General features: G+C 34.9%; 1 protein-coding gene across 13 annotated transcripts in view; it reads right to left on the bottom strand.

The window, feature by feature from the left end:
• Nucleotides 1-27,755, bottom strand: part of LOC106873878 (uncharacterized) — a 383,411-nt gene that overhangs the window by 135,931 nt on the left and 219,725 nt on the right. For 12 of the 13 annotated variants that reach the window (XM_089338413.1, XM_089338414.1, XM_089338415.1 and 9 more), the window contains one exon: nucleotides 18,692-18,759. The exons of the other annotated variant lie outside the window; for it this stretch is intronic. In XM_089338413.1, coding sequence (XP_089194539.1) covers nucleotides 18,692-18,720 — 29 coding nt within the window. In that variant the 5' untranslated portion in view covers nucleotides 18,721-18,759. The remainder of the gene's footprint in view (nucleotides 1-18,691; nucleotides 18,760-27,755) is intronic. 13 annotated transcript variants of the gene reach the window in all.

Here is a 27,755-nt window from a genome sequence, read left to right as displayed (position 1 = left end):
CAAACGTATCAGTTGAGGAGTGGGTCAGATGTCACTGGTTAAATGATTATTTAAAATAATTGTCTTATATCTCGATTACAGAAGTTTCGCATAACCATCTAAAGTTGATACCGAATGCTGAAATATTAAATGTATTGATGTTGATGGTTCGTTGATATCATTTAAGATTAATGAAAGATAAGGATGTTTAACTTTGCTATCATATTGGGCAGCGTGTGAGTTATTTACTTATGAAATATGCCACACCATTTTTTTTATCTATAAAATTTATATAACACTGTTTCTGAACAATACTTCACTGGAAATTCATTTCAATTTGTTTTCACGGCGTGTTTGTGTATGTTACTGATAGCCTGAGCCATTAGGAAATTTAGATCGATATTATAAGAAATATGATAAAATCCGAAACATGAAAGTTAAAATTCGAAATACTCTGCTTCTATCTATGTTTGGTTCTTTGTATTTTCGTTTATATTATGTAGCGATTATGCACTGTTCCCTAACCTACTAAACAGTATGTCCAAACTACTTGCTCCTCTATATTACACCTCGCAATAGTGTAGACTTGCGGGTAATGCATAACTTCACAACTAACATTACGGATCCTTTAATTTTGTCTAAAAGTAATAAATAGCTGTTGATTCTTGTCGGTGAACATGAACTATTTCACATTGAATTCATAACATCATATCTCAAATATACTCATATGCAGTTTCCTAGTTGTTGACAAGATATGCAGCCATTAAGAAATTAACCTTCCACCTTTCCTCGGCCGATTCATACACTTTATTCTTGATGACAGGATCGTAACACTGTTTGAAAAATCACCTTGCTGTCACTTGTTATTGTTCTTGAGGTCCAGGTTTCCACAGACACTGGTCGATATTGCTTTTCATTCATCGGAAAACGATAACGAAATTATGAAACAAAGACGGAGGTGAACATAAGCGACTAATCCTATGTTTAGTAGCAGGTTTTTATCTCCATATTCTTTTATCTTTTACATGATGGAGTTACTAGACTGCGGTCATGCTGGGGCACCGCCCTGAAGAATTTTCAGTGTAATGTATCGACGCCAGAACTTTTTTGAAAACCTGGTACTTATTATATCGGTTAATTTCCCCAACCGCTAAGTTGCGGGTACATAAATACACCAGCACCAGATGTCTAGCGGTGGTGGTAGAACAAATGGACACACACAAAAACACAAAAATACACACACAGACACTCACAAATACACACACAAACACACACACACACAGGCACACACACACAACCACACGCAGACACACACAGACGATGGGCTCTTTTCAGTTTTTTTCTTTCTACCAAATCCACTCTCAAGGGTTTGGTTGACCTGAAGCTACAGTAGAAGACAAACAAAGGTGACACGCACAGGGATTAAACCCGGAACGATGTGTTTGGGAAGCGAGCTTATGACTACACAACCCATCTTTCTCCTAGAAAATTTATATCTAAAACATATATATATTTCACTGCTTTTACGTTAGAATCCAAATTGTGTCGAAGTTATATACGCGTTGTATTCGTCGGTGGGGGGGGGGGATAAAGGACCTAGAAGTTTGTGAAGTCAAATACTAGACTAAAGCTCACTTCTAAATTGCTGGCATTGTGCATGAATTATACACACTACATTGGCACAAACGTCAAAAAAAAAAAAAAAGAATACTTTATGGCATTTGTTCTCTGAAACTTTACGTTCTAATCACGCCGACGTCAAGATCCAATCTTTCAATGAAGATAAGATAAAGTACCAGTCATCTCCTTGAGTCTATGTGATCGACTACCCACTTATACCCGCATTTATGAGCCTAAAATTACTCGCACATCACCGCCACAACCATCATCATCATTAACGTCATAATCGTCATAATCATCATCACCATCATCACCATCATCATCATCAAAGTGACTCTGGCGTAAAATATACGAAGCCCAGTACACCCATCATGACTACCCCAGTGATAAAGGTACACCAAGCGCATGCATCACAACCATATGTGTGCGACATAGTAATCTCATATCAAGACAAACAGCGCAGAGGGGCCCAATTAGGATTTTCTTCAGGTCCAGTAGCACATCCCGTTCAAAATCTCTTTGAATTAGGGTTCTTTACGGATGATGAACAAAACACCCATGTTTCCAAATGTAAATTATCTAAACCCCAAAGAATTACTATCAGCACATAGCTATGATGCTCCCCCACTACTTCTGCTCCTGATCAGAGATGCATATATCGTCAGCCACTAAGGGAAATGCTCAACTGGTTAAGGTCAAACAACTGACAAGCAAATCTGTGGTATCGAGCAGAATATTTGCTGTAGCCCCTCTATTATACTAAGAGAAACAATTTACATGATAACACTTTCAATCAGTTAAGGTCAGAAGCCATAAGTGCTACTAACTGGTACTGCATTATTATCATCATCATCATCATCATCATCATCATCATCATCATTATTATTATTATTATTATTATTATTATTATTATTATTATTATTATTATTGTTATTATATGTTTGGCTTTTGCTTTGTATTTGTACAAGTTTCACACCAAGTCTCATCCAGAAACCACAAGAGACAACAAGTTCAGATTTGTTTTATTACTAGCGTGTGCCATATTTTTTGGCTTTGCACAGAATATTGTGGTAAAGACTGTCTGTCAAAACATAAACAAATTAGAAGTTTGTTTCAGAACTAATTTGATTATAAGATGACAGTGTGATCTTAAGGTAACTGTAAAATATATTTGCTATTAGGTACATTTAAAAGTATTGTTCACAATATTTACAGATTAAAATGATTTTGGACAATAAATCTCGCAGTATATGAGCAGTTCCCCATGTTGTGTCGACGACACCAAGCGAAGACGTAGGATCGTCCAAGACATATAAATAGAGATAGAGTAGCTGTTGGTAGAGCTGTTGAATAGCTCTTGGGTAGCAGTCGAGTAGAGATCATCCGAAGGTGCTAGATAGCAGTAGCTTGAGACATAACCTGCCATGAGCAGTATTTTTTGAATTTCTTCCATTTTTGAATTCCCTGTTATCTGAGACAGGTAGCAATCAGACCTTTCTGCTATCATTTCTAGGGAACCTATGGCAACAGGTATTGTTTTAGCGTTGAGGTTCCACATTTTACCAAATTTTATTTCAAAATGTTTATTCTTGCTCAGTTTTTGATAGGTCTTGCCCAGATACAATTGTGTCGATGGCAACAGTCATATCGCTGAGAAGGCATAATTGTTTGTCTGAAATCCTTCAATATAATGTCTGGCCTATTTTAATGTAGCTTTCTGTCACTTTAAACCTTGGTCTATCAGAAAAAATGTATGTCAATAATTACGAACAATATTTTTCATTTAATTAGATATTATTCAAACTACTATTTCTTAGCTACATTATATATGCTATCAGGTGAATGAAGAGGTACTGTAACTCACAAATCTAATAAAAAATATACAGCTTATAGAATATATTATAAATTTTAAAAAAATACAAAAATACAGAATTACAGCTCTTCATGGCAGTGAATGCTGACAACATTGGCATGTTCTTGGCAAGCATGGATATTACAATTCTTATATGTACTACGAGTTTTTCTGTCTTTTTTTGGGGAGTCACACAAAGAACACCTTCCTTTTTTTCTTTGGTTGAGGAATCGCAAATGAGGTTGAAGATCGTATTCTATTTCTTGTTTGGTTGAGAAATATTAGCAGAAGTATAAGATTGTTTTTCATGTTCTTCTTTAGCATTGACTCCAGCAAGTGCCTTTCCTAACTAAATTAGGCACTGTCTTCTTTTATCCTTGAAACATTGCAAGTGAAGCTGTTAAGAACCCCCCCCCCCCCACACACACACACTAAAGACAGAAATATAATTGATGAGATACTTTGTGGAATTTCACAACATTTGTTTCGACTCACTATAAACAAGTACCTTACTATTTCTCGAAGCCATTTCAGTTTGCCTTTTAACAATGTATATCTCGGTATATACATTGCTCTCACCAGAAAATGAGATGTGAGATATGCTTAGAGTCAAAAGATTAAATACTTACAACAGAACATTTAAACATAAACATATATCATACATGAGATAGAAATATTAAAAAAAATATGCATGCAATCAGAAAATTTAGAGAAAATAAGTAGACATACAAAAGATCTATTAAAATGGTCAGTTTGGTGATAAAAGCCCATTAGGACGGTGGTGAGGAAGAAAGAATTAGATAGACTAGGACATACGGTTACGGAGACTAAAAGGTTAACTGAGGAGGCGCATTCTACAAAAGTAATGCAAGATCATTGATTGTAAAGCCTCCTACCTATGGGCTATAGGTGCTAAATGAGCCGAAACAATTGTAGTGGATTTTAATAAGAAAATTCGTGGATTTCATTTTCTGATCTATTTTTATATAAACTCTACGGCAACGGAGTCATTTTTGAAACAAGTTAGAATTAACTACATGTTGGTTGTGATAGTGGTTGAAGCTTTTCTAAAAAGAACCAGGTTTAAAACTACTGTAATCCCTCACTATTTCGAGGTTATTTAAGCTTACGTCGATTCCTCCGTGGTGTTCTTTTGCATTTATAATAAAATAAATATATAAAAATAATAAAAATGATAAATAAAATATGCAGTGCAGTACTATTTCGATATAGTCGAAGGATTACTGTATTTACTTCATATGTGAACGTTTGACACTAAAAAAACGAAAAAAAAAAAAAAAAGGAACAGCTATAACATTACAAATGCAGCCCAAAACCGTTGTCAGCTCCAATTTTCCTCCTGTGTCAAATATTTGCAATAAACATCAAACGATTTCGAAAAGCTTGTAAGGAAGAAGTTAACATACAGTAATATAATATCACACTGCGCTTTAGATAAAGCAGCAGAGATGCTGCATAATTTACGAATGCATCTAGTGCACATCTGAAACATGACTATGTTGGTATAAATAAAAACAACTGCCACGACGTCAAGCTAGTTGCAATTGTTAGTCTAACGTACCAGACAGAATGATAATTTCTTCGTAACTGCGGTGTGGAACCTCTGAAGATCATGTTAGTTACAATACATTTTAAATACAATGTAATTCGAATGATAATGGATATTAAACGAGATTGTAGTACAAGAATTTCTGTTCAAATAGTCATTTACTGATATCGATTACAGTGGTTCCTGATGATTACAGTGGTTCATGGTTAACACTGGTTCATGATGATTATTATGAAGAAGTAGTTTGATCTGAATAGACTATTTGCAGGTGTTACATGGAGGGAATTACTCAAACAGCGTGGTCTGCAATTTCGTAAATTGAATAGAGAAATCGCATACTAATTATACGGGTTGCAGTACCTAAACCAAAATTCTTACCTCTCATAACAATGATTAATTATTTTTCTCATCCAGACTTGGCCATAGAAAAACAAAGAACAAATAAGAAATGCAGAACATGTTATGTGGTGAAATATTGCGGTAGCAGCGATAATAAGAAGAGGAAAATGTGATATTTTCTTGTTTTCTTTAGGACGGAATCAACTTGGATGGAAAATGACATCTGTGATGGCCATATGATAGTTATGGGTAAAATATCACTTATTTTAAAGAGTTATTTACTGGTTTATTATATTTTTTAGAATAATCTGCTATTCTATAAAGAAGGTAACAAGGTTGTGGAGATTCAATAATTTGTTTCATAGAAACAAAACACAAACAAGAAATAAAATCCATGAAATACATCATGTGATGTACCATATGCTGTTGTATGGTCAGCAGAATGTTTAACTGTGAAATTAGATAAATGCGCATTTATTACTTAGATGTTTTGTAGTCAGGAAAATTTCCTTATATTTTTAACGAAAAATTTATAACATACGTATACGAGAGGATACCCAGAAGTAACCGGAAACGTTCTCTGTGGACCAAACTCCCGTTGGAGTTCGGGCCTCTGCTGCTAGAAGCCACTTGATGCGACTCTCATGCATTAGACTGCTACCGGCGTCGTAGTGTAGAGCCGTGTTGCTACGTGATGGTTTCTTTTTCTTTTTTTCTTTTTTTGCAATGCTAGTCTCCTGTCTATTGATTTTTGTGATGGCTGAAACGAAGAAACAGCGTACTTCCCTAAAATTATGTTTTCTGCTCGGGAAACCGGTGGCAAAAACAGTTGCTATGCTTCAAACAGCTTAAAAGGACGCTGTCATGAGCAAAACACAAGTTTTCGAGTGGTTTCAACGTTTTAGGAATTGTCAATTGTTGCCAGAAGACCAACCTCGTTGAGGACGAGCGTCAAACTACCGAACGAATGAAACAATTCTGAAATTTCATGAACTGATCATCGAGGACCGACACCGAACAATTGACAACATTGTTTATATGACTGGTGTGTCCTGGAGATCCGACCAACGAAGTTTCAACGAGGAATTGCGAACAAAAACAGCTGCAGCAAAATTTGTGCCTCTCTTGAAGATGAATGCGTATCGTGAACTGAAAGAACAATTGGAAGTTAATCCGGACATTTTGCTCGAAGGTCACCACTGGTGACGAAAGCTAGTGTTACGGGGTTTGCAGGTATGGAAGAGATGGTGGAGCAGAAAAGAACGGATGCGTTAAAAGGCATCACTTCGCAAGAGTTCCGGGACTGCTTTGAATAGTAGAAAACGCCCCTGAACCGATGCATTACTTCAAATGGAGATACTTTGAAGAGCATAAAGGGGAAATATGTTTATCCAAGTGAATAAAATAATATTTCAAAATCCCGGTTTCATTTGGATAACCCCTCGTATAAAAAAGTGAAGATCATTATAGGAATAGTAATATTTGTAAAGACACAGTGAATGATCCGGTATATAGAATATACTCAAATGGATGGATAAACTCACGCAGAGTCCACGCTATTCTATTTACGCACGTACACAACATATATGCGTATATGTGCGCATGAGCATTCTAGGGATAATACACCTAGATTATTAACATAGAGAGGAAAGGTTCAAATTAGAATGAAGCGCTAACGGGGGAGAGTTACATAGGATTCTAAAAGCTGGTAACTCATATCTGGTGCTTGGAATTTCACGTTTCTAGTTACCAAACTGAATACGAAACACTATTACCAAATTGAAGCGCAAACAGACAGACAGACAGACAGACAGACACACGAAAACATCCGACCATCCATCCATCCATGCAATCAGTCATCCATCCATATATACGTACATACATACAAAGACATATTTACATGCATATATGCATGCATCTATCTATCTATTCACACACACAAACACAGACAAACACATACAACTGGTTATCATTTCCCGAAAATTTTATCAAGCTTAATGATATACGGAAGTCAATATATATAGGAGTAATAAAATATAATTACAACAATTAAGGGATATACGCAATATATTAATATATTAACACATATATTCGCTTGTGATTTATGAACGATTTTGGCATTTAGCAATGGAGGCGAAATACACGATATAAACAACCAGAGTTATCTAAGAGCTATAATTGGCCATCCGTTAAGTACCAAATTCATATGTGAGGCTGGAGCTAAGGACTCGTGTTCGAGTTGCGTGTTAGCAGGTATATATTAAAGGAAAAGTACAGCAAAAACCAAGGCAGGATGAGTATCTCCAGTCATTTATAGTAATTTAATTAAGGTAAGGTAAATTTGAGGAGCTGCAGTTGTTCCTCGATATCCCAAGTGATAGGCTAGCATGTCCGTACTCTGGGTATTCCGCAATCAGAGACAATGTGAGTATGTATGAAAGTTCTAGACGGGGAAATTCACAGATTATAAGGAATAAAATAGAAGAATAACGAGTAAAGGTAGATAAACAATACAGACAGGAGAATAGAGTTCACAGTTCATCTTTTCCCAGAGTACGGAAATGAGGACCAACCTCCGTACTCTCCGGGAAAATGATAAACTCTCAGCAGCCGAAATATGATTATGAACATAGACATTATCCATCGATTGAACACCTGGAACATTGGGTTCACAATCTGCTGATGATATAAGAGAAATATAGAATATGTAGTAACAGATACCTGAGTCTAGTATCCACTGAGAACTCTCCGCTGGCTTGCTACACCAATACCAAAAACTGTAGGAACAACACAAGCATTGAAGCACAAGCCTAAGTTCACTTTTAAGTGGAACAGTTTCAGCAGTTACAGCAGCAGACATACATTTTACGTGTTTTATTTTGTGAGAAATATCTAAGGTATACAGGCATAACACGTTTAAAATTAGAAATAGAAACAGAATCAGCATTAGCAATATAAAACAATATAGGACGTGTTATCTGCGTAATACGTAGCCATTTTAACCAAACATTTATAAGTCCCTTCTGTAACCTATTTCAGTTATTTTACTCGATGAACGAACATAAGTATTCAAATATTTATATCCTCATCTGTGTGTTGTGCCTTCGTGGCGTTTAGAATTCCAATTAACCTTTTTCTCAAAGTATATAATGGAATACCGAAGTACAAAAGTGGCATAATGAAAATACTAATACTAAAACAGCGGTTAAAGAAAATAGATATAGGTTTCTACGCTGTTCTATTGATTCCATCTCAAAATAATATATCGGACAATAACTTCATTATTACAATATCTCTACGCGCGGGTTTTCTGAAAATAGTGCAAAATGAAATCTAATACACAAATACATGCATACATATATAGATAAATACACACACACACACCTATATAGATGCATACATTTATATAGATACACACACACACATATATAGCGATGCATGGAGAGAACAAACTCTGATTCATGCCTATCACAATGCGCTAAATTCAATAAGGTGTTCTGCACAATAGGACTGGCAACTATTTGAAACTGGAATGCATTTCTGTCATATTTGTGGAGTTTCTTTAAATATCATTGTTATAACAAAGCCAAAGAGTATTATAGAAAAATCTATATTTTCCATCATGACAAAGCAAAGCTCGACATTATGCATATACATATACATATACATACATACATACATACATACATACATATATATATACTTATATATATGTATATATATATATATATACATATATATATATATATATATATATATATATATATATATATATATATATATATATATATGTATATATATATATACATACATATATATATATATATATATATATATATATATATATATATATATATATATATATATATATATATACATATATATATATATATATGTATATATATATATATATATATATATATATATATATATACACATATATATATATGTATATATATAAATACAGAGAGAGAGAGAGAGAGAGAGAGAGATAGATAGAGAGAGAGAGAGAGAGAGAGAGAGAGAGAGAGAGAGAGAGAGAGAGATGTGTGCATGTGTATATGTATAGACAGGCGTGTGAAACATTTAAGCCAGCAAATGGTGTTTTGTTCTGTTTGGAGACACAGAGAGAAAGAGAGAAAGAAAGAGAGACAGATCAGAGTCAGGTTAGTAAGTTAAATGTGTAGCTTTATATAGTTCCCGATAAGTAGAATTATAGATAGATATTTACAAGTGTATAGCTGTGATAACGGCTGCAACAATATACGCCATGAAGGCTTTGTCGTGATGTTGGCAGACCAAAGGGTTTATTGTGTATATCATTGAACTTAGGTGTGCTTACATTTTACAATATACATATATTTCATATGTTTTATATTCTAATATCACATCTTCATCGTTGCAATCGCAAGAATTCAATTTCGCGTTCGCGCCTAACAATGTTCGCAATTTTGCATTTATGCTAGCATAGCAGTAAGTAAATTTATCCCACGTTGATGTGTATACATCTGTTTATAAGAGTGTGTGAGCACGCGTTTATGTATCTGCTTATGAGCTGTATTGTATACGTGTAGCCATTACTGCATACATATAATCTTCACATACAAACACACATACATGTGTGTGCATGTGTTTGTATATATATATGTGTGTGTGTGTGTGTGTGTGTGTGTGTGTGTGTGTGTGTGTGTGTGTGTATCTGCGTTTTGTGCCTGAGTAACAGTATGTGAAGATTTTACAGCCTTTAATAAATATTGTATATATATATATATATATATATATATATATATATATATATATATATATATATATATCGTGGTACTCCGTCGGTTACGACGGCGAGCATTCAAGTTGATCCGATCAACGGAACAACCTGCTCGTTAAATAACGTGTAAGTGGCTGAGCACTCCACAGACACGTGTAAACTTTACCATAGTTCTTGGGGAGATTCAGCGTGAAACAGAGTGTGACAAGGCTGGCCATTTGAAATACAAGTACAACAGCAACAAGAAGAAAGAGTGAGAGAAAGTTGTGGTGAAAGAATACGGCAGGGTTCGCCACCACCCACTGCCGGTACCACGTGGAGCTTTAGGTGTTTTCTCTCATTCGAAACTGCGATCTCTGGGCCATAGCAGCTCCACAAACACACAAACACACACATGCACCCACAAACACACACACACCCACAAACATATACACACACATATTACATATACGTAAATGCTAACCAATGAGAATGAGGGTTCAACGTGGCATTGGTCGGTACAGTTTCTTTATTTGTGCATTAAGGATACCATTGGTTTCAAGTTAAACATTTTCCAAGGTGATCACATGGAGAGACCGTGTCCGACACCATTTTGGATGGAAGCACCAAATATCTCGTGAAATGTCTCTGGAGTTCACAGAAAGTTTCATAAAGAGAACAATAAAGCAAGGGGCACTATCCTTGGATGAAAACCGTGTAGGATTTCGTTGACACGGGGCTGTAGTAGAGAACATTTGCCAAAAGTATAGGACGCAGTTGGGAAGCTCTGTGGTTACATCAACGTGTGAGACTCGTCACGGGGAGTTTATTGGATTATATATATCTTCACAATTATTATTTGCAACATGAAACAAGAAGGTGCAGTCGTATAACTAATCATGAATGGAAAAGTGGAATTCAAAGCAGTTGTTGAAATATATTCGTCTAATTAAGCATTATTCCAAAGTAGCAATCCATCCGATATTTGCACTCATAAGAATAAATATAAATAGTTGTATCATTCTTACGCTGGACAATGAGCATATGGATTCTAGTTGACAACTACGAATTAATTATAATTGGTACTTATCTATACATACCAAAATATCAAATGTATGGAAAATGAACACTTCAGAAGCAGCATATGTTATATGGAATATTGATTAAATGGCAGTCATTTAATGATGGTACTGCGATTGCAGGAGAAAATAGGTAGAAGTGAGTGTTAGGCTGGTGTGTGAAGACTAAACCATATTTTCCTGGAATTCTGATATATGTGTGACATATTATGAACGATATATATATATATATATGTGTATATTCCGTTTATATATTTGTTTTGAAATATTTTTGATGTGAAATCGTGTGTTGAAACAGATGTTGTTGTATTTGGGGATGGTCATATTGCCAGTTTATCCAATAGAAACACACGCACTGTATAACACCTGACATGGAATTAACACCAAATATACAGTGCGTGTGTTTTTATTGGCTAAACTGGCAATATGACCATCCCCAAATACAATAATATATATGTATATATATATAAAATTTATATATATATGTAAATTCCTACATGTCCTTTGTTTTCTTTTAAATAGAATAGATCTAAATGTTCCAAGGGTTCATTTTCTGGAGAAGGCAAGTTGGTTCTTTACGTATCTGCTAGATCAATGGGCTCGGTAGAACTTTTAACTGGCTGCTCATATTTGTGGTAATTTCACATTGTACTTGAGGAAGGGCTAAATTCTACCAAATGTTTTCCCGTTCATTTTACAGAGAATTTTCTCCGTCAGGAAATCAGACCGCCTTCCGACGTTCTATATACTTGCTATGCTGTTGCTGCGAATAAGTAAGTAGTCCAACTGTTACTCTCGCTTTCACCTCAGATGAAACCGGCAGTAATCCCACTTATCAAGGAACTGGAAAATTTCTTTTCCACGGCTACATTACCTAAAGCACAGATCTAGCAGGAATTGAAATTACTTTATCTGAAAGGTGAAATTACCTTATCAGAACAAAAAAACTCAGTTCCCTAATTGGAAATTACCACCCGTCACCCTTGCACACAATTCTCCAAATACCAACGGTTTATCAATTATTGACACGATATTCAGGTATCTACGAAGATCGTGACAACGCTCCTAGTACATATTTTACTCGTTTCATATGGCAAGAGCAAAGTCAAGAAAATCATTTGCATTTCTATTTCAATGAGACATGCCCACACATGCGTTCGTCTATCGTTTATAGCAATATCCCTCGACACCTATTCACTGAAAGACCATTGACAGAATTGTCTCCTGATTTCAAATCAAATGTAAATAAATGTCTTCAAATATTGAATTTTATATACGCTGTGTCATGTCCACGTTGTATAACACCTGACATGGAATATGTCATTTTACATTATTGTCTGAACATAAAAATAGATGCTGAATATTGGAGTATACGGCATCAGGTGTAGATATAGAAAATACAATATCGGCCTACACGTATCTTAGCAGAGAGAGAATAACGAGGAAAATATGATATCCTGAAATAGAAGCATAATGAATTCAGTGGCACTATGAGTGGCTTGTATATGGCAAGCAAAGCTATGTACGTCGTATGAATGTATTAAGAAGCAGGAATAAATCCAACAAAACTGTCTAATTATAGATGAAAAGCTGAATGAACTGAAAAAATGTATGACAGCTGAAATCTCATTATTTCATAAATTCTCATTTATGCATCGGTTTGAGACGTAACCCTCCGCAAATAAACAGAATAATGATGCGACAAGATATTCAGTAGGGTTTCCAGAAGAACAAAAAAGAAAAAAACAGAACGACTACAAAAAGTGGGAAATTCATTTCAGTGAACGGAGGTAAACAAGAAGCAAAACACCAAGAAAAACAACTAGAAATAGCATCATAAATGAAAAGAGTATATTAAGTGTTTTGAGAAATTATTCATATCAACTGAGAAATCTCTCCACGTTGAAAACCACCGAAGACGAAAATTACTTTCCACCTACAAATATTGTGAAATAATTAAATTAGTTATCGAATCTTCAAAACGAGTCATAGAAAGTACAAACATGTCGATTTGTCTCATGTAAAAGCTACATATTGTGTTGCTGGTATGCTTTATATGGCTTGTCAGAAGACAAGAGCGTAAAAAAAAATCGGATCATACTTGAGCAAGGAACAAACAAAATGTGATGTGTTCATCAAGAAATAAGAAATATTGGCAAAAGAAAACACTACTCGGTTCTTGAAAGATAAACAATCTACGAAAGGAAAAAAGAAAAAAAAAAACGATGGCGAAGAAAGAACAAATTGCAAGACAAGAATAATAACAAATAATTTAATTCTTTATTATTCTTCTTCAAAGGGTAATTCATATATGAAACATGTACGTAGTAAGCTGTACAAAATAGGCTATCTTTATATAACAGAAGTCTATAGATGAAAAGTACAAAATTATAAATATTCTAGAAGGCATTAATGAAAATGGAATGAAAAAACTGCTAATATAGCGCTGGGATGCAAGATCAAGCATAAACGAATGAAAACATTGAAAGAAACCTGCACTGTAATAAAAAGAAAATTATATTAATATATTCATACAGGAACGCTAAGAAGAAATGACCACAAAAAAGGCAATTGTGGATAGCTCAAAAATATTTGTATAAAGAATGGATGTGATTGATGTATAAAACCAAATGTTACTCTATTATTCATTTATTAATACATAAGAAGGCAATATATTTTACTGACTAACTGAAAACTATGTGCTTTTCAAAACCGAAATCTCATTGCGAACTAAAGACATACCTTACAAGATCCAATTAACATCTACCTCACGTAGTTACGCATACAAAATAAAGTAAGGAGGAATTTAATTATATTCCACACCGTAAGACGTAAGAGTACAAGAGATGCAGGTTGCATTACATATAGGCATAACGACTACACAGAAATAAAATAACAAATAACCCGTATATTGCTTCGGGCATTAGAAAAGAAATTTTGTCTTTGCTATTACTGGGTATAGATGAATTAAACGTGCACAAGAAGGAATATGTCAGAACATTTTAAAATTGTGAAGAACAACTAGTTATTTCAAACTCTCCGGCAAAAATAATTGTGATATAGAAAATGGAATAGATGGACATAGCATATTGGATCCAAATGCCAAAGGAAGATCAAAGAGAAGAAATTTCGCATTAGTAGTAAAGACAAAAATAACGGGATAGTTATCAATATAAGACCCCATGTATATTATAATATGAGGACATGTATGTGCACAATTATTCTCTAGTATGATAAAGATAATAATAGAAATACGTTTTGGATGTTCCGAAATGTACAAAAAAATACAAGCATTATTATGTGGGTTTAGGCAAGGAAATTTATATGTACCAAGAAAAATAAAAGAAAGTTTCGTTTATTTAACAATACTTCCCCATTTATTGTGAGATATAAGCTGCGCGCAAGGACACACACTCACACAGAATTAGAAACAGTTGCAAATGACATACAGTGGCTATAAAGAGGCACTTTATATACAAATTAGCGAGTGTCATCCTGTAACAAGCTTTGCAACTATGCTGCACCTTATGACAAGAAAGTCCCCGTTAATCTCAAAATGCCATGGGCATTGCTCGCTTGACGTTTAATGAAATGTTACAAATAAATATATGCATTTATATGCACCATCAGTGCAGACATATGATTTCAATGACACTGTACAACAACCATGGCAAGAAGCAATACATTACAATAATATAGAATGCATGAAGATATAACAAAATTAGGCTTGTGCAATTTAATTTTAAGTTTATCGAAAATTCTTTAGTAATCAATAAGTTTAACATTTAACATTTACTCGGCTAAAATTAAATGTGGAAATTAAAACAAAATTCAATATTTGAAATGAAATACATATATGGATCATTTCAATTTCCTGTTTAAATATATTCTATACGCATAGGAATTCAAATATTCAATAATGTCATTTAGTGTAGGACCTTGCGTTCTTTCCAGTAGGCATATTCTCGAATGTTACTAGATAACTTAGGGTATGGAATTCCTATGCGTGTACTCGCTATGATTTGTATTAAAATCAATTTTAGAAATTACAAGGAACTCGTAAAAAGGCTGCTACTATAGTGAAGATACTGCCTTAATCAAAATTATCCCACGAATATATTTGCGTGCTGACATGAACATACACATTGTTAATATATTGGTTTCAGTCATTTCATCGGGGGGAAGTGTAAGTCGTTTACATCGACCACAGAGCTCAACCAAGGCTTATTTCATAGACCACGAAAAGATAACAGGTAAAGTCGACCTCAGAAGATGTTTGAACTGAGAACTGAGGATTTTTCCTTTTTGCCCCGCGAATTGCCTTGCGTGCTAAAGGTTCAGCCAATCACTGCCTTACACGTCATTCATATATGAATATGACAAACTCCGGTACATACAACACCATATGTTTTTAGAAATGTAATTTATTATGAGTAGTGAAAAAACTTACTTTGCAACAACGTGGTTTTGGATTCCGGTTCAGGGCGCGACACTTTGTGCAAATGACTTCTACTTTAATCCTCGATCAACCTATAGTTTATTCTCTTTTACTCTTTTGCTTGCTTCAATCATTTCACTGTGGCCATGCTGGAGCACCACCTTTAGTCGAGAAAATCGACCCCAGGACTTATTCTTTGTATGACTAATATTTACTCTATCACCCTCTTTTGCCAAACCGCCATTTTACGGCGACGTAAACACACCAGCATCGGTTGTCAAGCGATGTTGGGGGGACAAATAGACACACAAACACACACACATAAATCCATATATACGACGGGATTCTCTCAGTTTCCATCTACCAAATCCACTCACAAGGCTTTGGTCGGCTCGAGACTATGGTAGAAGACACTTACCCAAGGTGCCACGCAGTGGGACTGAACCCGGAACCATGTGGTTCGTAAGCAAGCTACTTACCACACAACCAATCCTGCGCCTTTATGAAAATTGTGTATAAAAGGAACTATGGAACCCGTTCTCATACTCATATGCATACATATAGGTGTGCGCGCGCGTATGTGTGTATTTGTGTCAGTAATGGTGCCGCATCAATTAACAACCTGCCTTTGGTTTGTTTACGTCCTGTAACATAGGTGCTGACATGGTTATGTACTAAGAAGGTCGCTTCCCAACCACATGGTTTACAGCTCAGTCCCACTGAGTTTGGACAAGTGTCTTCTGCTCTAGCCCCGGGCTGACCAAAGCGCTTCATGAGTAGATTCGCTAGACTACTAAAAGAATCCCGTCGTTAATATATATATATATATATATATATATATATATATATATATATATATATATATATATATATATATATATATATATATATATATATATATATATATATATATATATATATATATATACATATATATGCATGTGTGTGTTTGTGTCTGTGTTCCCCCCACGCGGCTTGACAACTGGTTGTTAGGGTGTTGACACACCCTTACCTTAGCTGTTCAGTTAATAGAATAAGTATCAGGATTAAGCAAAATGTTCTGGGTTCGATGCATTCGACTAGAAATTCTTCAAGTCGGTGCCCCATCATGGTCACAGATCAATAAAAGAAAGAAATAATAAACAATAAAAGAAAAAGAGATTAGCAATATTCCTACGACAAGTGAGAGTAACACATATTTGCTAAGACAATATCGTGTGAGTTTCTTTCTGCAATAATTGTTATATAGATGAAATAGCGGAGTAGTATAGGAAACTCGGGGGAACTCATGCCTGTTAATGATTGGATAGTGAGGTAGACTTGTATGAGAAACGTATTATTGATGTACTTGACATATGTTGCAATCGAAAAGTGATAAGAAGAATAGTTCCACTTTGTACTATGAAAGTGAAAGTAAATCTACAATGAAACTTCAACAATGAATATCTGGATAATGAAATGAAAATCTTTCAAACCAACGGGAAGAAGATAAAAGTGTTCATTAAATATAGAATGTTCAATTAGTAATTATATACTGCGAAATAATAGACCTGCATTGCAAAGCTGACTATGTTATGGATATTACATGCGTCTTAGCAAGTGGGATTTGGGGAAATATTAAAATCGTCATTAAGTAGACAATATTATATTCAATATTAAATATACATAACATAAATACTAACGCACTGTGATTTTCAACTTCACACCAGTGTACAGGCATTCAAACACGATTAGATATTGATCAAAGAACATTAACACATGCGTATAAAGCAAATTGGCGACAATATTTACTTTGTACGATACAAACTAAATTGTAACTTCGAAACTTAATATTTGTCAAATGTATACACACACACACACACACACACACATACACACACACACACACACACACACACACACACATACACACACACATATATATATATATATATATATATAGGAAAATAAAAAAAATTAAAAAAATGATGATAATAATAATAAGGCAGAATGCTAAACTGAAAGTATATTTACATATAGTTGTGTATAAGGAGGATTAAAAAGGATCTGTAACCGGCCTTTATTGCATGGCAAACTTTCAAGAAGAGGGAAAATGAAAATAATGTTTTTTACAAAAAAGTAAAAAAATATTAAAAAAATAAATATGCCAATACATTATATTGTCTTGGAGCTTTTGAAGTTCAATGGTAATCCATGTAGATAATTGTTAGAAAGATTAGGATGCATGTATTTTAGATTAGTGTTGTGTATAAAAAGGCTGAATGTTTATGTGTCAAACAGGAAATGTGGATAAGGGGAGACAATTCGGTGCGTTTTATACTCTTTAGTTGGAGTCCTGGACTCTTTGTCAACATGAAGTTTATGTCTGTTCTTAGAGAAACAAGAAGTAAATTTATATCTATCTCTTGACTGTTGTTATAAATAGTATTCTTGGTATAAATAGAACTACAATATGCTTCGAAATTGCTTGTGCAGCACTCATAGAGAGGATTTGCTCGAACTAACCATGTCATTAAGATTTAGCTCTTATACATCATTCATTCCTTCATAAGTTGATATTTCAATGTTTCAGGCATTTTATATAGTTTAGCTGGAACCGCTCGCTCATTCTCCATTTCTTTCTTTCTCTGTCTCTTTATATGTGTATGTTTGTGTATACACATATGCATATATATACATATATGTATTGAATATAGATATGTGAGTATACAAGTGTGTATGTGTGTGTGTGTGTGTGCGTATGTGAGTGCACATGTGCGTGTGTCTGTTCGTGTTTGCACGTTTGTATTTATGTCCTTGATACAACACGGACTGTTCCAATCGACTTATTTAACAAGATAATTTACGATTAGTTTTCCTTAACAATCAGATTGTTTGAAAACTAATATTAGGTTTCAAATAGATATAGCTGTTGGGATAGATCAAACAATGTAAAACAACAGATCACTTTTGATCACTCCAATGATTCATATCACTCAAAGTGAAAAGTAAGTTTAGATCACATGTCATCTCATGTATCAATTTCATCCTCTCTACAGTACCAAATATTTAGGGAATTTTTCACACATACCTCATATATTTTACTCTTTGTAATTTCATAGTCTCAGTCGCATTTCTTATCAGTTCATTTCGGATATTCTGAAAAAAAAAAAAAAATAATAATAATAATAAAAATAATAATAATATTAATGAACCGCTCGTATATTACGGATGGTGCTCGAAAAATAAGATGTGTTACCTTCGTTCACTGGTAGTGAACAGCTGACACTGTAGTACATCTCCAGCATTAGAGGCTATGCAAAGGCAATAATAATAATAATAATAATAATAATAATAATAATAACTGTGCAACATCAGTCATAAGAACGGGACTGGTAGTCAACAGTGAAGGCATCCAAATACCAGATGGCCAGATATTCAAATTATTGAAAGGTGTATCTGGTATAAATATTAGAATTTGACAGAATACTAACTAGAGAAACGAAAACCAAGATTGAGAAGTACATCAGAAAAGTGAGGAAGCTAATGAAGTCAAATTTAAATGGTCCGAATCTAGTGAAGGCTGTGAATACTTCTGAAGTATCATTACTTAGATGCTCAGCTGCTTTTGTAGATTGGACAAAAATTGAATTAGCAAAACTAGACTGAAAACCTAGCATGGACTCAAGGACAGGGATAGCAACATTATGCTTACCTAGAAAGGAAGGTGGAAGACGGTTAATATCAGTAGACAGCATGGAGTTTGCTAGAGTAGATATAGACTCCCATGTAAGTTATAGGGAAGAAAGTTTATTAAAAGCTGCTAGTGTCACAGCAAGAGATAGGGAAGCCAAAAACCCAGATGAAGTTAAAAGTCAGAACAAATAACAGAAATTAGCTGACTGGCCGGAGAAGGCGTTGAATGGTAGATTTCCAAAGATAAATGTATCGTTTTAGATTTGGATACATTGTGCAAAACAAGCGTATCTTTTCTGATATACTGAAAATGTTGCATAGTTATTGGACTACAGTATATACAGTTTATTTATGCAATCATGTCGCAATCCAATTGCCGGTCTTGTGCCTACATTTAGAAATCTATGCCTGAAGTTTTGTCATTTCTGACATATTACCAGCAGTTGAAAACTTTTCAAAAACAGATATCTGCTAAATGCTGTGAAAATGGAAAGAAATCAGAAACATTTTGACATTTATTTCTCTCTCTCTCTCTCTCTCTCTCTCTCTCTCTCTCTCTCTCTCTCTCTCCCTCTCTCTCTCTCTCTCTCTCTCTCTCTCTCTCTCTCTCTCTCTCTCTCTCTCTCTCTCTCTCTTTATATAATGTTTCTTGCGTCTTAAATTTTATCTCACAGAAAACGACAGCTTTGAATTGTCTGACGATGAAATCGAATAGTTACTATGTAATTAGTTGCAGTTTTCTAGATTATTAAGAGTGAATGGCAGACATGCATTACACCCACTCGAATGGCTACGCATAATACTCATTGTTCGAGGCTTTTGTTTTGTACGAATAATTACTTCTTATGTTATATTTTAATCTATATTTGTTTTAACTATCCATCATACACGAAATATTTTTCGTCTAACGCAGATGAATATGTTTTATGTTACTTAATTTATAAAGGTCTAGGGGGTTTTTTTCAGGTATTTACATACTGCGTTGAAACCCTGCTGAGGCAAATCCGAAGTTGATACTGGAATCAAGGACATCCCTCCCATAAAATTGCTGCTGTGGTACTTCAATCACAAACAAACATTTAGTACAAATCATAAGGTACCGTAACGTATGTGGTCAACTGAGTTCACCTTCCCTTGTCAGTCCGAGCTAGATATAAATCTGGGTTTTGTGAGACGAAAATAATTTTTCATTCTTTTACTTCAAGACACTAATCCTTCTGGTGGTTACTTCAATTCTTGGTGTATTTGTGGTAGCTGCGTCGCTCTTAAAAAGTCAAATTATATATGAGGCTTACACTACATTAACCATTCTGTTCTTTGTAACTTTTATTCCAATATCATTGAACATTTTGTTGACAAAAAGTATTATCGTTCAGTATTTTGTGCTTCATTAGCGGAAGCCAAAAAGTAAGCATCATACAAAAATATTTACAGTATTTCTTTCAACTCTTTTATATTCTGAGATCAAATGGCGGCGAGCATAGCTTGGCTTTTCATTCTTTTTGTGTCCATAAAAGAAAGTGCCTTTCAAGTTTTGAGGTGCATGTAAGCGACTAAATCTTCCCTACCCTAAAATCGTTGGCAATGTATCAGAATGTGAAACCAGTTTTAACAGAGGAACGTTTGTTATTGTAACTAATTACTGGAACGACACTAGATCACATCTGCGTATAAATCTTTGAAACGAGAGGAAACTATCAAAAAATATCTTAAATCACTTGATCAGACAATGTCTTCTTCGTAATGAAACTACACATTCGATGGAGTGCTGAAAAGCTCCCGGCTTTGAATAAAAGAAATACAGGAGGATCAGTTAATAATGACTATATTCAACGTATTCCCCTCTCAGATTCACTCACTTATTGCATCGTCCTTCAGCTTTTCTAGGGAATGTAAAAGAACTCAGAAGGCTGGGCCTTGAAACTGAACTTTCACGATACGCTGAAAGCCAGGAACTTTTTGGGGCCCTCTCGTATATTCAGACATTATAAACCCTGGTAATTACGTATAAGACCTTGCATTGCAGACAATGTCTAATACTAATGATATACTCTCAGAGGAGTCACTGCATTCTCTAAGGATCAATCCCACTCTATTTGTTTTTATTTCTGTCCTGGATATAATTCTATGATTCCTCACCTCTTTTTGATGATAATTGTCATTAAGGGTAAAGATTAGTCATTTCAAAACAGGAACATCTGAATCTGACTAATTCTGCTTTTGTTCGCTTTGTATTATATTCCCTCTCATGTTTTTAACTTTCACGTACCGCAAGGAGCGTAGCTTCTAATACAAGAAGTAAATTAAGCAAAGCGTTAAGCGTTCCTTATTCCAACCAAAAAACATTAATTTCAGAGAAGTGAATTTATGTCCAATGTATTGGTACTGGACCCTATACACCTTTATGAAAAGTCTAGCCCTTATTTTATATAATGAGCGATTCCAACGGGTATCATTTCTCTTATGGAACCAATGCCACTCCACTAATATAACATCTAGATATGTATTAAATACATACATTTTATTCTGCTTTATATTGAAGAATCTTATCAATTCTCAAGCTCGTGTTCCTGAAAAGCGAATCAATCTATGAAAGGAACTGTTATTTATTGCTTACCAATTCGAAAAAAATACACATGGTATAATCCTAAGAATCTTTTTCCCATGATATTCTTCGATTGTAAATTCTATATCGTCCAATGCAACAGCGTTTGAAAGATCATGCAAAACAAGTTAAAGATGTAATATTACTCTCGGCGATATATAACATTAGCAACCGATATGGTTGTAATAAGCGAATAAAGAGACAATCGATAACAGATGCATTAAGCAAGCGAAAATAACATAAAACGGGAGAATCGACAGTATTAAGAAAGATCAACAAAACAGATACAGAAGAAAGAAAGAAGGAAAGAAACAAACAAGGAAGAAGGAAAAGAAGAAGAAGAAGAAGAAGAAGAAGAAGAAGAAGAAGAAGAAGAAGAAGAAGGAAAATAAAAATAATAATAATAATAATAATAATAATAAGAAGAAGAAGAAGAAGAAGAAGAAGAAGAAGAAGAAGAAGAAGAAGAAGTAGAAGAAGAGTGTCAAGGCTGAGAATAAGAAAGGTAACAGGAAATATATGACTAAATCACCTCACAACCGGCCTAAACATACTGTTTTGATGATGATGACGATGATAATCATAATATTGATAATAATAATAATGACAATAATAATAATAATAACAAAAGTAACAATAGTAATAATAATAATAATAATAATAATAATAATAATAATAATAATAATAATAATAATGAACGATCAATTTTATCGATAAAACTATGTAGGCTGATTGGCTGATTGCAAGAAAAGACACAAAAGTTTGGCGATGGCATGGGTGGACTACAGGAATGCATCTGACATGGTCCCACACTCGAGGATTATTGAATGACCTAGACTGCTTAAGGTTTCCCACAATAGCATAAAATTAATACAAAACTCAATGACAACGTGGCGAACTGAATTCACAGCATGGAGAGATATCTCATTAACTCTTTTACTTGTTTCAGTCATTTGACTGTAGCCATGCTGGAGCACCGCCTTTAGTCGAGCAAACCGACCCCAGGACTTATTCTTTGTAAGCCTAGTACTTATTCCATCTCTTTTGCCGAACCGCTAAGTTACGGGGACGTAAACACACTAGCATCGGCTGCCAAGCGATGTTGGCGGGATAAACACAGACACGAACATATACACACACATACATATATATATATACATATATACGACGTGTACCCTTATCAGACGGGTAGTCATGATGGGTATAATTGGCTTCGTATATTTTACCCCAGTGTCACTTTGATGGGATGCACTACTCTCTCACTCAATAATAATAATAATAATAATAATAATAATAATAATAATAATAATAATAATAATAATAATAATGATAATAATAATACTAACTACAACAATGATGCTTCCTGAACAATATGCATCAATTACGCTTAGGAAGATAAATGAATATAGACTTCCATCTGGAAAATAGCCATGTTCGGCGCATTAGATATAAACTTGCATACAATGTACGTTTTGAATACGGATACACATTTAATTCCCGTCTACCAAACAGCAGGTTCCATAATATATTGTAAAACATGTTTGTTACATACCGTTGATATTCATCGATCCAGTCAAGGCAAAATATATAACAGTACATTGTGTACTTCGATTCATTTTGCAGAATGGATATTTCTCATGCAAGGGCTAGCAATTCATTCTACGACAAACCGTATCCTACCTTCATAACATAGAAAACAGAAACTACTTGATGTTGACCGAGATATTCCACTCCAAAATATAATACTCGATGGTTTTCTAGCTTCGATAAATTGTACCAGAATTCTGCTCAGTCAAGTTGGTTTTGTGACAAAGCGACAGTTCTGCAGAAGGAAAATAGAGTGGAAATAAACTTATTCAGCGTTTGGTTGCTAATTGTAGCCAGATTAGAAGGCTATTTTTATAATACCTGGAGGTGTTTATGTTCGGAAAACTTCTGATCTTTGAACTGATAATCTGCAGAAATCCACAGCTAAAAGGCAATAACAAATATGATACATGACAGAACAATTCTGTATCCACAGCTTACCGAAATCACAACACAGATCGTTGTTCAATGAAGTTATGCTTTAAGATACTTAATATATATAAAGTGCATATTTATATTATTGACGTTATATCGATCAATTTCGTATTCGATCAATTTCATATATGTTTTTTGTGCTCGATAAAAAGAGGATAGTTTATTTCTGAAGAATTAGTTTTTCAAAGCTGAATGTTAGTATGTCTGACGTATTAGTACCTATAGGTTGTGTGTTACACCGGTGTAACAGCCTGCGTGTTAACAACTTGCGTCATATGATACATGCACTAATACAGTTAATACGCCCGATTTCACACACACACACACACACACACACACACACATATATATATATACACACACACACACACACATTCACACACACATACGCATAAAAGCTAATGTTACACAGTGAGAATTTACAAAAAAAACAACAAAAAAAGACGGGTGTGGAAACAACAAACAGATGTATTATTTTAACGCTCAGGAAGTGAGAAAGTCTTTTATATTTCGAGCCTTCGCTCTTCGACAGAAAAGAACAGGGAGAGAAATAAACAGGCAGAGTAAATAGAAAAAGGTTTAGTGGCTAGCGATGTATCATGGCGAACGTTATATATGCTGTACTGACACTAGCATAGTGTGGTTCCTCATATAACACATCTAGTAGTACAATTGGATTAGTTTTAATGTTTTAACTTTCCACAACGACACTTGTAAATATCTTATAGTTTACTATTCAAATGCATCTGTCTCGTTGGATTACTTAGAACCGTCCAAGTAGCAGCTTATATTCAGTTAAAGCAAGTCCTCGGTCGCTGACGAAGTTCATGAAGTGAAACAGCTCCAGCTGGTCTCTCTCTGACCACAATGAGATTGTGCATAAAGAAAAGAACGAATTAGCGGTATACATCTGTTCTATAGCGTAAACTAAAATCTATTCATCTGTGAGTAAATACTTGGCATAGGAATTATAATCCTTGGCTTAGATAGCTTTTGGTTTAGATATAATTCTGCGTGGAAATAGCAAACGTTCCCCTTCGATTGCAACAGAAAATTAGTGTATGTAAAATAAGATTGTGGACATATTTAGCTTAGCAAAACCAGTATTGACCAGTGAGAAATGAGAGTCAGCAAAATATGAATATTATACTTGAAAGAACTAATTGACACTATAGGAAATATATGCAATCAGGAAAGAGTGAATATGAATCAGAAGCGAAATGTATTGACATAGGTAAAAATGAATTTTAAAAATGTCATAAAGAAGTAACATCAGTGAAGATTAATATCGGGAAATAAATAAAGAGTATCAATGGTTTCCTCTGCCGTATTAGACATATAGAATTCTTTTGAGAATATTAGGAACATGACACAAAGTTATAGGTGAAATACTCAGAATGACTGAAAACACTCTGGACGTAACAGCCAAGAGATATAAGGAAATTAGATTGATGAAGAATGTATTACGGAAACTAGATGAGAAAACAGGAGAGGTAAACAAGACTTGCATGGATCAAAATTACACAATATTAAACATATCTTACCATACAGTGATTATAAGAGTATACAGCATTTACAAGGAGAGGATGATATATAAGCTTTGGAAAGCACGGCAATAAGAATATATTTGTATATATATATATATATATATATATATATATATATATATATATATATATATATATATATTCTTTTATTCTTTTACTTGTTTTAGCGGAGGGATAAACACAGACCCGTAGGCACAGACACACACACACACACACACACACGCACACACACACACACATATATACACACACGCACACACACACACACACACACATATATACACACACACGCACACATACACGGACGTATATATGTATAAACGACGGGCTTTTTCCCGTCTAACAAATCCCCTCACAGGGCTTTGGTCTACCCGATGCTACAACAGAAGACAGTTTCCCAATGTGCCACGTAGTGCAACTGAACCGAGAACCATATGGTTGGGAAGTTAGCTCCTTGTTTCTTTATTGCCTACAAGGGGCTAAACATAGACGGGACAAACAAGGACAGACAAAGAGATTAAGTCGCTTACATCGACCCCAGTGCGTAACTGGTACTTAATTTATCGACCCCGAAAGGATGAAAGGCAAAGTCGACCTCGGCGGAATTTGAACTCAGAACGTAACGGCAGACGAAATACCACTAAGCATTCTGCCCGGCGTGCTTAGTTAGCTTCTTACCACACAGCCACGCCTGCACCTATATATGACCCCCCCCACCACGCACACACATGTATGCGTATATGTATGTGCGTGTGTCTGTGGCCTGTGTGCCTGTGTCTGTGTGGTGCATGTATTTCTGAACAAATTAGCAAATTAGAACTTCGAAATATTGTATAACACGTTTAGGAAAAAGTGGAAGGCACACACACACACACACACACACACACACACACACACACACACACACACACACACACACACACACATATATATATATATATATATATATATATATATATATATATATATCGTGGTGATTGGAATTTTCAACTAACCACCGTAAATCTAGTCGGAAAACTTTTTAACTTCTCCAAATTTGGCAGGAATGGCCGTGAAACTGAGTAACGTGTACGCGACGCTTTAGTGAAGATAAAGTAAAAAAAAAAATTATGTAATTTCGTTTGTTTCTTAGAAAGAAACGATACTGGTGAAAGAAAACACAAATATATATTTCAGGTAAATAAAAGAAAAACACTCAATACAACCTAATCGCAAATGAATTAAAAGATTGATGGGCGAGATTAAATAAAGAATTACCTTGTAACCGGTTAAATGAAAAAGATTCAGCAAACCATTAATCATTGAAGATAGATTCAGCTGAAATTGGTAGTTAGGCAGGGATATGTTAAATGCTTAAATTGGAACTTATAAATGAAAATCGTAAAATACAGCCTGGTAATACGAATTTGAAACCGTTACTCTGTTGCAATTTTTTTTTTATTTCTGCACCCTTTTCAAGCCTAACTAACCTCATGGGCCCGGTTTCCTGGTTTCTATGCCGTATGTGTTTCCCCCAGCTGGACGGGACGCCAGTCCATCGCAGCAAATTAAAATTTCAGTAAAGGAATTAATAAGGGTTCATCTAGGCGCAGCTATGTCTGTGGGGTTGACAAACTTGATGCCAAAACATTGTCTGGGATTGAGGTGTAGAGTGCGGCACTATAGGCAAGTGTCGTCTACCATAGCACCGGGACGACCAAAGCTTTGTGAGATAATTCAGTGCTTCTCACGAGAAAGAAGCTCGTTTATCGTGTATGTATATATATATTATTTTATTCTATTACTTGTTTCAGTCATTTGACTCAGGTCATGCTGGAGCACCGCCTTAAAGGGTGTTAGCCGAAGTACTTACTCTTTGTAAGCCTAGCACTTATTCTATCGAATTCTTTTGTCGAACCGCTATGTTACGGGGACATAAACACACCAGACACACATACACAAATATATATATCGCCTCAACCCGTATTGCATCGTCCCTCGTCGTTGAAATTCTCTGCTACTGGCCGTGGTGCGCCATTCGGTGCAAAACTGCTTTGTCCGGTGACTATTCAAAAGTTACCTCTCTCATTAAACCCGGGTTTACTTAGTTCGGTTATAATACATTTCAATATATGCCTGTAGCTTGCTGCTTACAGGCGTGGTGAGTGTGTGTGTGTGTGTGTGTGTGTGTGTGTGTGTGTGTTCGTACATATTTATTTCATATGCATTTTTACACCCCGGTGTTTAGTTTTTGCATTTGTCCCTCACTACTTCTTGACACCGGTGTTGGTTTGTTTACTCTCCAG

Source organism: Octopus bimaculoides, chromosome 20, assembly GCF_046866305.1.
Source record: "Octopus bimaculoides isolate indiv1 chromosome 20, ASM4686630v1, whole genome shotgun sequence".
In the NCBI taxonomy this organism is placed as follows: Eukaryota; Metazoa; Mollusca; class Cephalopoda; order Octopoda; family Octopodidae; genus Octopus; species Octopus bimaculoides.
This window is presented reverse-complemented; position numbering and strand designations above follow the sequence as displayed.